The sequence below is a fragment of the Prosopis cineraria genome, unplaced genomic scaffold (assembly GCF_029017545.1).
Source record: "Prosopis cineraria cultivar Desert tree isolate PC_DT_omini unplaced genomic scaffold, ASM2901754v1 PC9, whole genome shotgun sequence".
Lineage (NCBI taxonomy): Eukaryota > Viridiplantae > Streptophyta > Magnoliopsida > Fabales > Fabaceae > Prosopis > Prosopis cineraria.
The window spans coordinates 23,341,097-23,357,424 of record NW_026555340.1 but is presented as its reverse complement, the minus strand read 5'-3'; the positions used below and the strand labels follow the sequence as shown (position 1 = coordinate 23,357,424).

Below are 16,328 nucleotides of genomic sequence, written 5' to 3'. Positions count from 1 at the left end.
CAAAATATATCTTGCACTACGTTGGTTTTCTTTCGTTGGTGGGTTTAGTCCTTATCTAGTTTTTTCTTTTTTTGGGACAAAGGGTCTAGTCCTTATCTAGTTGAAGATAAGTTTTGTTTCGTGCTTATTTATTATTTAGATGTTTTCAATTATATATAGATTACATCAATGTTAACATAAAATGTATCTAGCAAATCATACATTTTTTTAATCAATCCCCCGATATCTAGAAGTCACCTTAAACTTCGACAAATTCAGAATAAACTAGAAAGAATTATAAGGATCCAACGAATATCTTGACACAATTACATATTTGGTGCTCAAACTCAATACCTCTAATTAAGTTAACCTAATTTCTAATCAACAGAGTTATGCTCTCATTATGTTATTATTTTTTACATCAATTTTAGATAATGAACATAAGCTAGTCTACCTAACGAAAATCATGTCTTAATTCAAAAAAAATTAAGTATAGGATAAAGATATTTGTTTCAACTACCAATATCAAAAATAATACTAATGCTAATAAAAAATTTAAAATTAAAAGGATTTAAATCAAATCTAGATAATTTTACAAAAATAAGCTGTTGTCTTGTTCATTAAGGACCTTGATTCCTCTGTTCTTTTATACTTATTTTTTTCCTTAATGATGAATTTCTTGTCTTGTTAATTTTGTTTATGCTCCATATTAATGTCATCATTTCCAACTCCACCAACCATCACATGATCATTGAATAGTAGTACATATTAATTCAAGTGCCGTTGGATTGAGTTCCACTCCATCCAACATCCATTAATAATTATATTTGAATAAGTCAAATTAAATATTTTAATTAATTAACGGATAAGAGTGAACAATAAACCAGCAGCTCAGCATCTCTTGATCATCGAAGTTTATAGGGCACTGCTCTTTTCAGCCATCACTAAACAAAATGCCAATTAAAAAGAACGACATTTTTTTAGTCTGAATAAACAAAAGACATTAATATAATATATTTAAATTTATTAAGGCCACTAAAAAAATTAGCAGATGGTAAATGATTACTAAGGTTGAATAATCTTGGCGGCAGACAAGGATTATAAATAAATCATAAAATATTTTTTTTTTTAATGGCCGACCACTTTATCAATATTAACATCATTGACAAATTACGATCCTTTTTTTTTTATCTGCCATTAAAAATAGCTTCTCCAACTTGGGAAGAAATCTTTTTTCGCTTCATTAAAATAATTTTTGATTTGATCGGATATTGTTGGCTGTGATATTCAGGTAAATTAAACATCCATCATTATTTTTTTAATTTATCGAAATATATTATAACATTTGTTAAATTCAAAAGATGATTTTCTTAAAAAATTGGATGAGCAAATTATTAAAATTTTTAGCCATAGGCCACAGCTTTTCAATATATATATATATATATTATCCACATCTATTTATATTCTTTTATTTATTTTTCTGGCTAATTGATTTATAATTAGGAGGTTTTTTCGACTATATGCCAACAGCATTTAATGTAATGTCAAACTATTTGTGTCGCATATTCACTTTTAATATTCCTGGTTACATTATAAAACTAAAATATTAAAATACAAATCAGCAATGAATTAAATAGTTAACTAGCTTTGTAACAGATTTAATCAGACATCGATGATGAGCATGTGATTCAAGATTAAATTCACTATCTTGTGATTCAAATTTAACATTATTTATTTCTTAAGTCAAATTAATTGGGAATTTAAATAATTTGTCTTTATACAATGAAGACGTGTCATAATATTCTATAGTGCCAACTAGAATTGGCATCAAAATCCTTTTTTTATTATTTTCCAATTTTCATTTATTCAAAGTCTCTTTTCAAATAAGAAAAATTCTTATATAAACCTAGTGTACTACATCATTTGTAGACCATTCAATAAAAACATGTCATGTTATGTGATTATATATAAATATAAATTGATTTTACATTGATGAGGATAAAGGGAGAGAAAAAATTTAAAGAGATACACTATCATAAAAATAAAATCATAAAAATAATTACACAAAAAGATTTTATTTGATTGATGCGACACATTGAATCCATGCAAGAATTTCTTTTCAAAGGAGAATGCTTCAAATTTTGTGATCAAATTAAATAGAAGCAACCAATAAAAAATGTCACAAATTATTGAGGGGTCACTTGCTTAGTTGGTTCAATTTTCATACTTCTCAGGAATTTTACTTGTAAAAAAGTTCAGAATTGATTTCTTGTTTTGATTTTATCTTTTAATGTTAAAGATCAAAATAGCCTTTTAATTTAATGACAAGTTTAGAAATATACAAAAAATACTAGGAAAATAGAAATTACTTAGATTATTTTCTATTTTTAAAATTATGCTTTTTTGCTCTTTTCATTATGGGTATGGGGTACTAAACCCATCTTACAACCTCGTCTAACAATTATAATCTCGTTAAATTCACGCACATAAATAAATATGATTAATCTTATAAACGGGACCAGAAAAAGTAACGTTAATACAAATGAATTTTGGTCCAATGAATACAATTATTTAATTATTTTGAATTTGGAGTTTTTATTGCCCCTTGAAATCGTAGCAGATAGGAGCATATGCCAATCACACATGTCAGTCTAATCTTGTCGCCTAATACATTTTAAATATTCTTGGGTACGGTATCATTGTAATTATTATATTGATCTTGATATTAATATTAAAACATCAATTTGGCATTGAAAATCAGAGAAGGCTGACTAATTAAGTATTATTTCCTCCATTTTGAATTATAAGATACTTTTAAACAAAATCTCACATACTAATAACCCTTATTAAATATACTTAACAACCTTATCTTTTCAAAATAAAAATATAAACTTTCAAAAATATTATCATTTAATATATTAAAAAAAGAAGAAACAGAAATTAATTATAAAGATAAAAAGAGTAATATTAAAATTAGTGTATTTAATAAAATTTTAATGTACCAAAAATGTTTTATATTGTAGGATAAAAAAACTTTTTTAAAAGTATTTTATAATTTAGAGTGGAGTGAATTGCATTTATTAATTAGCTTGTATTAGTAACAGATTAGTTCAGAGATGAGCATGTGATGCAATATTAAAAACGCTACTTGCATTTCAATGTTATCATTGTCTATTTCGTAAGTCTAATGAAGGGGCAATTCCTTTGTAATTCATTAATGAAGTGATTGACTTAAATAATTTTATCTTTATCCAATGGTGACAACTGTGTCATAATAGTAAAGTATACCCCCACTTGAATCATGAATTGCAATCAAAATTCTTCTTTGCTTTTTCCGATAACAATTAAACACAGATATAAATTTTATATTCTGTGACCCAGATAAATGCTTCAAAATTTTGAGATTGAAATAAAATAAAATATTTTTTCTTATAAATTACGAGAATAGATGTTATAAAACCACAAAAAAGTAATAACTAACAAGAGCCAGAGAGAGATAATTTGGATGGAAGAAATAATGAACACGTGGCATCTTAAACATCTGGTTTCGATTAACGTTGTTGTTTCCTAAGAGCTTTCACGATAGCCTTCGACTTTCTGTGAGTTTGAAGGCTTTTGAATTTTTTTTTTTTAAATGAGTAACTCAATCAAGGTGGTTTTTTGAGCAGTTTTGTTTGAGAAATTTAGTTTATTGAGTCATCCTTCACATCTTTGAACTCTCTTCTGGGATGAAAATAAAACTTAATTGTGTCAGTTTCTGAATCCAAAATGAACAATCTAAAACGGCTGAATCAGATTGCTAATCTCATCCTTCTTAGGCTCAAAGCTCGAAACCTTGCTTCTTGTAATTCTGCTACACTGGCTCATTTTTATAGTAGAAGAACCCCGAATGATGCAAAAAATTGCAACGCGCACTTTGATGGTCAACGAACGGTCAATATTTTTCAGAGTTAATGACAGGTGACATCACACTCTATTTAAAAGTTTTGAGGTGATATTACTAAAGTATAAACAAATTTTACAGTATCAGGTGCTTCTCGCGAGGAAAATTTTAAGTCATTTTTATCTTTAACCTCTTTTTTCCCATATTCACTTAGATTTCTTAGATACTTAGAACATGCATGATTACCTTTATATATAGGCTATCAACATAAAGATAAGCTAAATAATTGCAATGACAAAAAAAAAAATGGAAGTATAATAATTATCCCGCCCCTATGAACACTAGTATAAAAATGACTTTTTACAGCAGTTAAAAATAATTTTTTTATAGTGGTTAAAGAGGAGATGTTGCTTCCGGGGGTGTAAAAGTCCCTCTTTTTACATTGATTATTAAACCCGATATAAAAATTAAATTTTTTACATCCGTTATAACAGTCAATATTGAAAATTATATATACAAGAAAATAAAAAAAAATTACTTTAACTTTTAACACTTGTTGGGCTTTCAACCAGTGTTAAAAGTATACTTTTTACACCAATTATTACTATAATTAATGTAAAAAATATTATATTCTACAACGGTTATGGTAATAACCGGTGTAAAAAGTATTTTATTTTTTTATACTATATTTATTTTATTGATTTTATCCATTCCTGTGTATAAAAATTGCCAAATCAGACAGCTCAATTAATTTATAATTGTTTATCAAGTATTTATCAACTATACAAAGCTAAGTAAGAAATCCTAATAATTGAACATATTAATAAAGTATAGCATCACCTTTGACTCAATCCATATGGGATCCTTGAGCTCATGTCCATGCTTTGTAAAACTACTTTTGATATGTTCTCATTGCCCTATGATCAAGATTACCAAGTTAGTAAAAATATTCAAAAAAATTAATTAAATAGTTAATAAAAGTATTCTTACAAGTCTATCGTCTTTTTCATTTTTTTCCAAGTTTGTAATGGAAGCAGCAATAAAAAGATAACAGTATTGCTCTTCATTGAAGAACAAATAACTGCCAATGGTCCCTGCTAAAATTGATACAAGTTAAAGTAAATCCATATTGAAAAACTATTAATTATTATAAATTGATCCTTATGAGTGTACATATGGAGCCATAAAAACATCCTTTTTGACTTCACATATTCTATGTTAGAGGTAGCGGCCCTTAACTCTGGAGTATTACCTTTCTCTGTCATGTGATGAGGGCAAAGGAATCCAAACTTATCACCTTTGCCTAATGTAATGCACAAATGATGAAGATACCATAAACAATGCAATTATATTAGTTTACTAAAACTTGATGATTAAGTTTTACTTACAACAATGCAATTATATTAAAGAAAATATACTTACATCATAAATAGTTCAATGTGTGGTGTGGTTAAGCTGATTATTTGATAGAAGTCGAACCAAATCTTCTCGTTCAATTGTTACTATCATGTCTTCTTACTCACAACCTCGGATCCATTTCTAAACTCTGAATTTGAATGATAAATCATACGCCATTAGATCATTCGCTGATGCGGAGTCAACAAGGGTGTGAAAGTTGCGGGAGATTCGGTGAGGAAAGCTTCTACATATAAAAAGGCAAGAAATAGTTAATAAAAAATATATATTAGGAAGTTGCTACATAATATGAAATTTCGTACCACAACTTGAACCAGATTCACAAGTCTCTTGGGCATCACTAAGAAAATGCCAACAACTTCAACTACAGTCTTCACCTCATCAGTAGAGAATGAAACTAAAGCATCTGGCACTTTTGAATTTACAACCACCCCACTCTTACCTTATCATCTTGAATTTGCTTGTGGTGGATGGTTGACCTCAAGCTGTAGATGATCAAGTGAGAGTCACAGTTGAAGAATCAAAAGATGATGGTGCCTTAGTCCCATTCCCTACTGACGAGGTCAAAAACTGTGGGTAAAGCCCTCAAAAAATTTTGTTTTTGTGGCCAAAAAAGCTCATTGATCTTTTTATGCTGATGAGGTATAACAATTCTTATTATTCTTATTTGTAACTTATATTTTTATTAATTCTTATATTATTTTGAACTATTTTATTATTTAGCATGGTGGTCCATCAAAAGATTTGCTATGTCACCCCCAAGTTGCCCCAGCCATCACAGCCTAAAAGTCACATGCCTCCTTTGCAATGTTTATCTTTACTGGCATATGCTGAAAAACTTCAATATTTGCCATTGCCAATTGATCCAACAGTTTTGGGTAAGGAAAAGTTGAATGTCTCTATTGAAAGGGAAGATTTGGTGCTATTATTGATGAGAGATAGAGTTACCTGTCAAATGATGCATGTGTTTCTCATGTAAGTATTTTTTTTTAATATCTAATTATTAATTTCAACTCTCAAGACTAATATGTAATTGATTGTTATAGTATCTTCATTACCTTTACACCTTATCGGGCAAAAGCCATAAATTTGGCTTTGTTTGCCCCCTAATATATCCAAGATGTTGGGGAATGAAGATCAAATCAAAGCTGAGTATCTTCAGATAAGACTAAGTGAAGGCAACCAGGAATGCTACTGGCACCACATGTTGACTCGTAAAATAGTTTTAAATTATTGATTTATAAGCTTTTCTTGTTGTTGGATAATCAATTCATTTATATTTTATAGGGGTCATTGGCAATTGATCATTATTTGTCTGAAGTTGAACCATATTTGGTTTTTGTGCTCTACCCATAACAAGCGAGGAAAGGAGATAAAGAAAACAATGAACACGTAAGTTACTTTTTTTTTTTGTAATTTTTAAGTTACTATCAAACCATATGAGATAATAACTCTTGCCTATTTTTTTTAACTAGGGCAATGATGACTTATCAAACCATGAAAGAAAAAAAAAAAAAACATTCCAATTGAAGGAACCTACATGGATAATGCCTAAGGTAGTTTTGATTTGTCAAGTTAAACGAGGCTATTATTATATATAGACTAATTATATGTTCTTCCATACAAAGTCGAAGGCAACCCAAGCTAGTGCTGAATGCGGTTACTACGTGATGTCACACTTGGTCAATATCATCACTCTTGGGACTACTGAGTTTCTAAAGAGGTATTCATGTTTTTACCCATTATTTTTCATATATACTTACATGCAACCAATTATGATTTTTTGATTTTGAATATAAATGTTTGACAAACACCTATCCTTTATCATTCAATGAATAAAGGAGATTTGTACTCGTTGGCAGAAGGATTATTTAAAACTCACAAACTTATGAGTTCAAGTGTTATCATGTTTTAGATTCAATTAATGGTTTGTTTGATATGGAACAATTTCTAATTTAATTGTTATTGTTTGTTTGAAATGGCTTTTACATCCATAAAATTTGTAGGGGATTAAATTATAATATATATTGTTTTTGTTACAGTTGTTGACTATCTGGTCCTGTGGTTTTCATGTTTATAGGGAGGTTGGGAAAGAAAATGAATGGAATATTAAAAAAAAAATAACACTTTCTACACCGGTTTGTTGCATTAACCGGTGTAGAAAATGAATGATACTTTCTACCCCAGTTGTTTGTGCAATAAACGGATGTAGAAAGTGTTATTTTCTACATCGGTTTTTCGTGTAACCACACCAGTTATGTAACTGGTGTAAAAAGTTCTCCTCACAGCTTTTTTTTTTGTTCTCATCTTTTAAATGCTTTTCTACAACGGTGATTTAACCGGTGTAAAAACAAATTTTTTACACCGGTTATTAATCTGTGTAGAAAGTTAAGACATTCTACACCTTCTCATTCTACACGGTTGTGGAATTGGTGTAAAAGGCTTTTTTTAACTGGTGTAAAATGCCTTTTTGTAGTAGTGGCCTCCATCTAGTAGCTTTTGAAAAGAAGATTTGAAAATAAAATATTATTTGATCATACTACTCCAAGTTTAATCTCTTATTTTTTATTTAAAAAATGTTAATTTATGAAAAAATATAATTATCATTTAAATAGTATAATTAGATATCAAGTTTTTTTACATTATCAATTAAATAATTAATCATATTACTTTTTAGCATTAATGTATAATATTACAAATCTTTATTGCACCTTTTAAAATTATAAATTGAAAAAGTATAAATAATTAGAGATCAAGTTTTTAGCATTATAAATCCAATTTTATGTTATTTAAAATTTTTATCACAATTTTTTAAATATTTTAAATTATAAATCAATGTCCTTTTTGATAATTATACATTCAAAGGCACATTTTACTATTATAATTCAAATAACTTTTAATTTATCAAACTAACTTTTAAAAAAATGCTTTCAAACATAAATTTCATTATAATAATTGATTTTCATTAAACTGACTTTTGTTAAATGAATTTTCAACAAATAAATTGTTAACAAATTGAAAACTAAATACACACATAATCTTTTCAAAAAGTAATAAGCATTGGCCTGACTATACGTACGTACATACATACATATCTATCTATCTTTATTGGAGGCAAAAATAAGAAAGAAAGATAAAACACTTTTTTGACACTAATTATAAACGATTTCTTAATGTGTTTGAAGGTTACTTGTTGGTTATATTTAATAAATGAGCAACAATTTGGTTTAATTTAATGTTACCCCCAATATCTTTCACAAATCAAATCAAAAATCAACAAAAGATCTTGTGAATATCTTTGGAGGAACCAAGAAATCATAATCAACCATATCTGTACTTTTCTTCTTTGATTTCTTGTTTGATCATAATTCATAATCACTCTTCTTCGATTTCACAACCTTTATCATAATAATATTGTTGATTATATATATATATATATATTAATGAGTTAATCCTCTAAAAATGCAGTAATTATTGCAAAAAAAATTATAATACTCTCTCTGTTTAAATTATAAGACATTTTAAAGGTATTTCATTATCCTAAAATATAAGATAATTTAAAAAAATTAAGTTTTATTAATTATACTTTTTTAATATTACCCTTTAAGTGAAAAGAAAATTAAAATGATATTGTACCATAATAATTAGTATATTTATAAGTATTTTTGAAAGTTTATAATTTTATTTTGATAAAATAAGATTGCAAAGTATCATTATTAAATTTAAGTAACATGCATAATTTTGTTTTAAAGTATCTCATAATATGGGACTGAGTATACTTCAAAACAAAGATATTTTAGATATTTAATTAAAATCTTGATTATGGTAGGTGAATTCACGAAAAGATATTTTTTAAGGTGGGGTTTATAAAATACCCTGGTCAAAGTTAAAGATGCCGCCACGGCGCCACCAGCCATCATAAGAATTAAAAATAGCAAAATTTAATTTAATTTTAGTTAATTAATTAATTTTCAAAGGAAATGGAGGGTTGACTTCGCGAGCCAAACGGAGCAGCACGCCCACCAGAATATACGGTGGTTGTACTTTTGTATGAAACAAAACCGCACGTTGTACCTTCCTCTGTCTCTCCCCCTCTTCCGTACGTCCTCTCCCCTCCCCCTCCTTTCCTTGTTATAAAAAACACAAGCCCTCTCTCTCTTACTTCAACCTTCAAATCCTTCTCTTACAACTAAAAATCTCTCTCTCTTTCTAGACCTTTCTCTCTGTATTCTCTGGTACAATCATCACAGTCAAATCTCTGTCAAGAGAGATCAAAGCATATAGCATTACAGTACTCTCTCTCTCTCTCTCTCTCTGTGTTATATATATATATATATATATGTGAATCAGAGAAAGATGATGTTTGAAAAGCAAGGAGTGGATGGTCTTCTTAATAATCATCTTCATGATCAGCCATTAATGGTAGTGGGGATGGATCTGATAAATAAGAAGAGGAAGAAAAAGACAAGTAACCATGACTCAAAGAGAGGGTCGACGACGACGACGCTGCATCAAGAAGAAAAGCTTGAGATTGTTGATCTCAGTGGCTTGTCCTTAGATTCTCTTCCTAATCCTTCACTTAATCTCGCTACCATCACCAACTTGAACCTCTCAACAACAATCTCCAGGTACCTGCAGCTATTTCTTTCAATTAATCATATTAATATATATATATATATATATATATTAGTTTCATATTATATCCCGCCATTTCGATCTTCTGTGTTGTGTATATATTATAATTATTAGTTCTGGGTTTCTTGAAGCGTTGCTTCTGGATCTGGTTTGCTAATTAATTAGTTTGATATTCAGGAAGGGAAGGCTCGAGCTATCTTCTTCCATACCTTTAAATAATCATGCGAAGAAGGACCAGTGATTATTAATTATTATTTAGCTAGAATTACTTTTCATAAGAGTACTTTGTTCTATTGTTGAAAAATTATAAAAGACTAGAAGACCATCAGTTTAATTCGGTGATATTTTGAATTATATATAAAATTTAATTGAGTGATTATCTTTTTTTCATTCATCGATGGTTTTCTCTACCCCCAGCAATATTATATGTATATCCTGAAAAATAACTATTATATTTCATCCCATAAGTATGAGCCAAACAAGTTCTTCTATATAAGTTTTATTTTTTGCCATTAGTTTGAATCCATTGGGAAAATTAATAACAAACCATGTGTCATGAACAACACAATTTGTTATAAATTGTATGTTTTATATCATGGAGGTTGTTGCCAAATATTCATAAGAGATATATATGTGCGAACCTCATTTCAAAAGCTAACTATTGAACATCCCACTACCCAGGGACTTGTTATCTCATAACCTACCAAGTCTTCATCATGTAGGCATATAGAAAACTCATTGAAGTTTTCTTAAGCAAAAAAAAGAAGTGACAAAGCTACACTTATCCTCACTAATATATCTGCGAGAGGTTCTTACCATCAGAAGTTGCTTTGTATTATCTACAAGTGTGTGTACGTATATGGTAAATTACATATGCATGCAACACATAAAATCTTTTATATATTATATACACGCACCTATTACACTATCGGCACGCACTTAATTATCTTATATTCTTAATTTTTTTAATGTAACAATGACATCATGAGTAACCGAGAAAAGAAAAAGGACACACTTTTGGTGGAAGATGTTGAAAACTGATCGGTTCTTATCAGATAACATCTTTATAAAGACTCCCAGGGAAAGAAAAATAAATCTTGATACCCATCACTACTTTGGACTTTTTATTTTCCTTCACATTATTATAATTCAGTCTTTGAAATATACCATTTTGCATGCATCACATATTGCTGACTTTTGTGTCATAGTTGCAAAAATTAATGATTTTTTCATATTTTTAATCTGTTTCTAAGTAACGTTAATTTTTATATTGCAAGATCGTTGGTAATTAATACTTATATGATGCTATCATTAGTCATTAATTAATTAATAATAATATAATAACATCACCATAGACGTTACGTATGATAAGAATAAGTTTTACTTAATATAGAAATTAATGTGCCTAAGAATCTCAACAATACAACTTATGTGTATATAGTAAGACAAAGAATCTCACATCTAGTTATATAGCTGGAAAATCATACATGTGCATACAAATACATTAATACATAAGAAATAAATACATGACCTTTCATGAACTTGAAGAAGCAAATAAGCCCCCCCTCCCTCTCTCTGACAGATAAATGCATGTCTGTGTTAAAAATAATGATTAGTGTTAAGTTGGTATGATAACTAATCAGAATAAATAATGAGACAGAGCATACCGGAGTCGTTAACGGCGAGATTGCTGAACGTGGTGGTGTTGGACGTTCACTCTAATCAACTCACGTCGCTTCCAAACTCCATCGGCTGCCTCTCAAAGCTCAAAATCTTGGATGTCTCCAGCAACCTCCTTGAATCCTTACCCAAGACCATTGAGAATTGCAGGTATATATATGTTTCTTCTCTTTTGATAAATCATATAATATTCCGTTATAAATGTTTTTAAAACTAATTATACTTGAATTTTTTAGACCAAAGTGCATCTTAATTTATTTTTTTTAACTTTATAAAAAATTCAGTTTGATTATTTAATTTTATAAAGTTTTTTTTTTCAATTATTCGACCTTAGCATCATCAGTCTCAAATGATGATTTTGTGTATCAATTATTGATATATATAAAAAATTAATTTGTCAATTTTAATAATATTTTGTTAACAATTAAAAGTTTGATGTCAGTTTTTTTTAATTAACAGTATTAAGATTAGAAAACTGAAAAAAGACATTTTATAAATTAAAGAATCAAAATAAAAAAATTTAAAAAAATTAAAGGTCTGGGTGGAGTTGACTAAATGTAAGGTTATGCTCTGAGTAAATTGCACTTAAAATGTTTTGATTGAGGTAAAATACTTCAGGTAAAATACTTTAGTGTAGGGTTTAGGTGATCCTGTAATTAAAGGTAATAAATTTATTTAAATTATATTTAATAATCAATATACCTGGACGAAAACAATAGTATTACTAAAAAAATTAAAAATGGTGTTGTATTTATTCTAGAAGAAAACGCAATACCGTGAGTGGTCACTTTTTAAATAAATCAAGGCTGGATTTTCTTGATACTGTCAAAAGATGGGCTTACATTGTCGTGCAATATGACCCAAAGTGGGGAAACAGTATGAAACACTTGAACATGCTTATGTTTGTCCAACATTACATTGATAGTAATAATTATTCATTTGACTAAGATATACACCTACTTATATGTGTGGCTGGCCTTTGTTTTCCCTTAGACCCTAGAGCAACTAGGCATACGAAATCCATCAAATCTGAGTATATATATATATCAACGTGTCATCACGAGATTTGAGAGCGTAATAAGTGGTTAATTAATTGATAAATATTTTAATTTTTTAATACATCACGTGGAAAAAAAATTCTGCAAAATTTACAAGAATTAGTTCATGTCAGATTTTAAGAAGATTTTACATCATGTAAGCAATTGATCAATTAAAAATAATAAATTTAAATTATCTTAAAATATTTAATGTGCAACTATATCAATATATTTGTTAGCTTTTAAATAGTTTATTTGTTAATTGATAGCTCTTTATAAGTACTAGGCTAAAGCATGCATGTTGTCTCATGTACCAGAATGATGTACTTGGGGATAATAATCTTAATTAATTATTGCCCTGGGCCATACATAAAAATATTAGTAGTCTAGCGTAACAATGAATATACCCATAAATTATTTTGACCGAAAAGTATGCCTCACAAGTCACATTTAATTTTATCCTATATTTTTTGTGCTTCTCGTTGAATTATTATTTATTGTGCCTTCTTAATTTTAATATACCAAAAATACATATAAAATATTTTTTCAGCTCTGCTGAGATGATGCTGGGAAAGATTTAGAATCTTTCGAAATCGAAAGCTATGTTAGAAATTTCGGCGATAAATTGGAGGGTGGGAAGACATTGTTGAAAAACAAAATGAAATAGAAGAAAAATATCTTTTAAAAAAATCCTTACTATATAGCTTGAAGCTTGAGATGAAAATATTAAAAGATAAAATAAAACAAAAAATCAGGAAAAATATATGCAAGTCTTCTACCATTAGCAGAAAATTCAATCTCTAGCGAATTGAAGTAAATCTGTTTGCGGAACGACATAATAAATTAATACGCTTCCCTTTACTTAATGGGGAAGCTATCTACAGAGTGCTAAATGAAAGCAACAATATTATATAGTATATATTTTATCTTCAGTTAATTCATATATTTTCCTAGTTGTTACATCAACGAATAAAAAATAAAACTATTCTAACTAATTTATGTTTTGATTTATCTTCACCAGAGCTTTAGAAGAACTAAATGCCAACTTCAACAAGCTAACCAAGCTTCCAGAAACCATAGGGTTTGAGCTCGTCGGCCTCAAGAAGCTATCAGTGAACTCCAACAAGCTTGTCTTTCTTCCTCACTCCACCTCCCACCTCACCGAACTCCGTGTCCTTGACGTCCGCCTGAACTGCCTCCGGTCACTGCCAGACGACCTCGAGAATCTCATCAACCTCAAAACCCTAAACGTCAGCCAAAACTTCCAATACCTAGAAACCCTACCTTACTCAGTAGGGCTCCTCTTGTCCCTTGTAGAACTGGACGTCAGCTACAATAGAATCAAGTCCTTGCCGGAGTCCGTCGGCTGCCTCAATAAGTTAGAGAAGCTAAGCGTCGAAGGGAACCCCCTGACGTCGCCGCCGAAGGAGGTGGTGGAGCAAGGAGTGGATAAAGTGAAGGAATACATGTGTCACAAGTTGAACTCAGTGCATGAGAGTCCCAAGAAGAGGTCTTGGGTAGGTAAGTTAGTTAGATGTGGAACCATAAACGGACGATGCACAAGGAACGGACAAAAGATGATTTTGCTCTTGGACCTCAGTATCGTGCCGTGGAAGGTCTTGGATCACCGAGGTTAATGGCCATGTTCTCTCCAAAGCGACTCTTTTCGCCTCGTCGTTCTGTGTAATTCACAAGCTTGTGTAGATTTTACAGTAGACTTTTCGTTGCAGGTTAATTTAGTAGCTAGGTCCGGTTTCACGTTAGACTTAGTAGAGTTAAATTTTACTGGTTGAATATGTCATAGAAGTGACGTATATGCATGGATATATAATATGATCGACTTGTAAAGTGAGGGTAGGTGATGATATATGGCTCTGTAAAACTATATAGGCCTCTCTAGTTCGTGCTTTTTTCTTGGTGTCATTTTCATTCTAGTTTACGTAGGATTGCGTCAACAATATATAGCTAGGAACGTGTGCATATTTATATGTATATATGGTCCTGTATTTTTTTTCATGGATTGATATATGTGGCCTATCGACATGTATGTAATGAAGGTGAAGTTGAATTATTTGGATATTCAAGTGTGAGTGATTTGAGTAGAACGTGGGATGTTTCACTTGAATGAAGCTAAGCTTAATAACTAACATAAGGTAAGTAGAAATTTGTTCTTCCATGTGCTCTTGCAAATTTTTCTCTCCCAACATTTCCGAGCTGTGGTTTCACACATTACTAACAAAGTCAATCTAAGTCAGATTTCGCCACCAATAGATTGATGAAACCTTATTATCTATTTAACATCTATCATTGTTCTCCAACAATTGGTACTAAGATTATATACTTCAACTATACACGCAAGTTGTTGTACTCCTTCAGAAGGCAACCTTGACGCCCGAATCCGAAAATGCCTGAAACCCAGCCTCTGGGTTGACTTGGAGATTCCGGAATAATCTTATCCTTTCTTGTTCTTGGGTTCCAAAGGAACAAGTGGCCCTCGTCACTAAGTAAAAGTTTCTGATTGTCTCCTTGATCGATCCCATTACAGTGACCATAAATTAACCTCATATGCTCTTATGAAGGAGAGGTTCTAGGTCGCCGAGCACATAAAAATAACAAGGTTGCTCTTTGGAGATGAGGGATCATATGTAGGGTATCTTTGTGAGGCGGTGGACATGGAAGACAAGCTTGAGGTGGCGAGTCTTGGTGATAGAACTGGAACGTTGAAGATGTTGGGAAATAAAACTAGAGTCAGTGATTTGGGCGTGCCAGGATTGGATTCACATTTGAATCGAAGCAAGGATTCTACTGGCAGCCACGTCATAATCTCACTCATGAGATCTTCAGGAAGATTGGACTCAGCATTTTCTTTGCCCTTTACGAAAACACAAGATTAGGAGGAATGGACGACAGACACCACATCTAAAGTCAGGCTCAAGTTTTGGATCCGAAAACTCCAATGAGCACTGAAATTGCTCAGCAGTCAGCATGATGTTGGGATTTAATATGTGGCAAAAAGATATATATATATATATATATATATTAAGAAAGATCTGGTTTTCCATGACAAAAAGATATGGGTTTGGGAGAACAGCGAAAGACCACTCAAGCAAGTTATTCACAAGCAAAGACCAATATAAAATTAATTGTTATTAAAATAGAAATGTAATTGGTTTTTTTTCTAATGAGACTTGTTATTAGTTCTTATCTATGAATAATTTATTTGAGTGGTCTTTGGATATGATTCTCTCTATGAGTTATTAATGGTTATATTATATGTATTTACAATCTATTAATTTTCGCAGGAAAAAATGAATATCCTTTTGTCATTTTCCCCGTATACAACACTTTTTTTCAAGGAATTCTTTTTTATATATAGAAAAGAACTCTTAATCACATAGTATTATCCCTCCTTAAAAATTAGTCATGATAAAAAGGAAGATATGTAATTACTTTTAAAAGATAATCAATAATTTAGGGAAATTAAAGTAATGTCAAAGAATAAAAAACTAAAGTTCCTTCCTAAGTAACAATTATGTTGGTTCGGTTATGTATGTGATAGAAGGAAGAGGAAAGAGAGGAAAAGGAGGGAATGATGCCTGAGCAAAACGCTATTCAATATTCAAAGTTGAATACAACGTTTGTTATAGAATACTAGATAATAAAAAATCAAAATTTAATATAATCATAAAGAATAACAA

The 16,328-nt window shown here is 30.1% G+C and overlaps 1 protein-coding gene across 1 annotated transcript; it reads left to right on the top strand.

Moving 5' to 3' along the window:
* The first annotated feature begins 11,564 nt into the window (after positions 1-11,564).
* Positions 11,565-14,714, top strand: LOC129319689 (plant intracellular Ras-group-related LRR protein 6-like). The gene is given in 3 exon segments (XM_054964778.1): positions 11,565-11,743; positions 13,652-14,199; positions 14,202-14,714. Coding segments are annotated over 3 exon segments (843 nt in total). The 3' UTR covers positions 14,318-14,714.
* Positions 14,715-16,328: the final 1,614 nt, after the last annotated feature.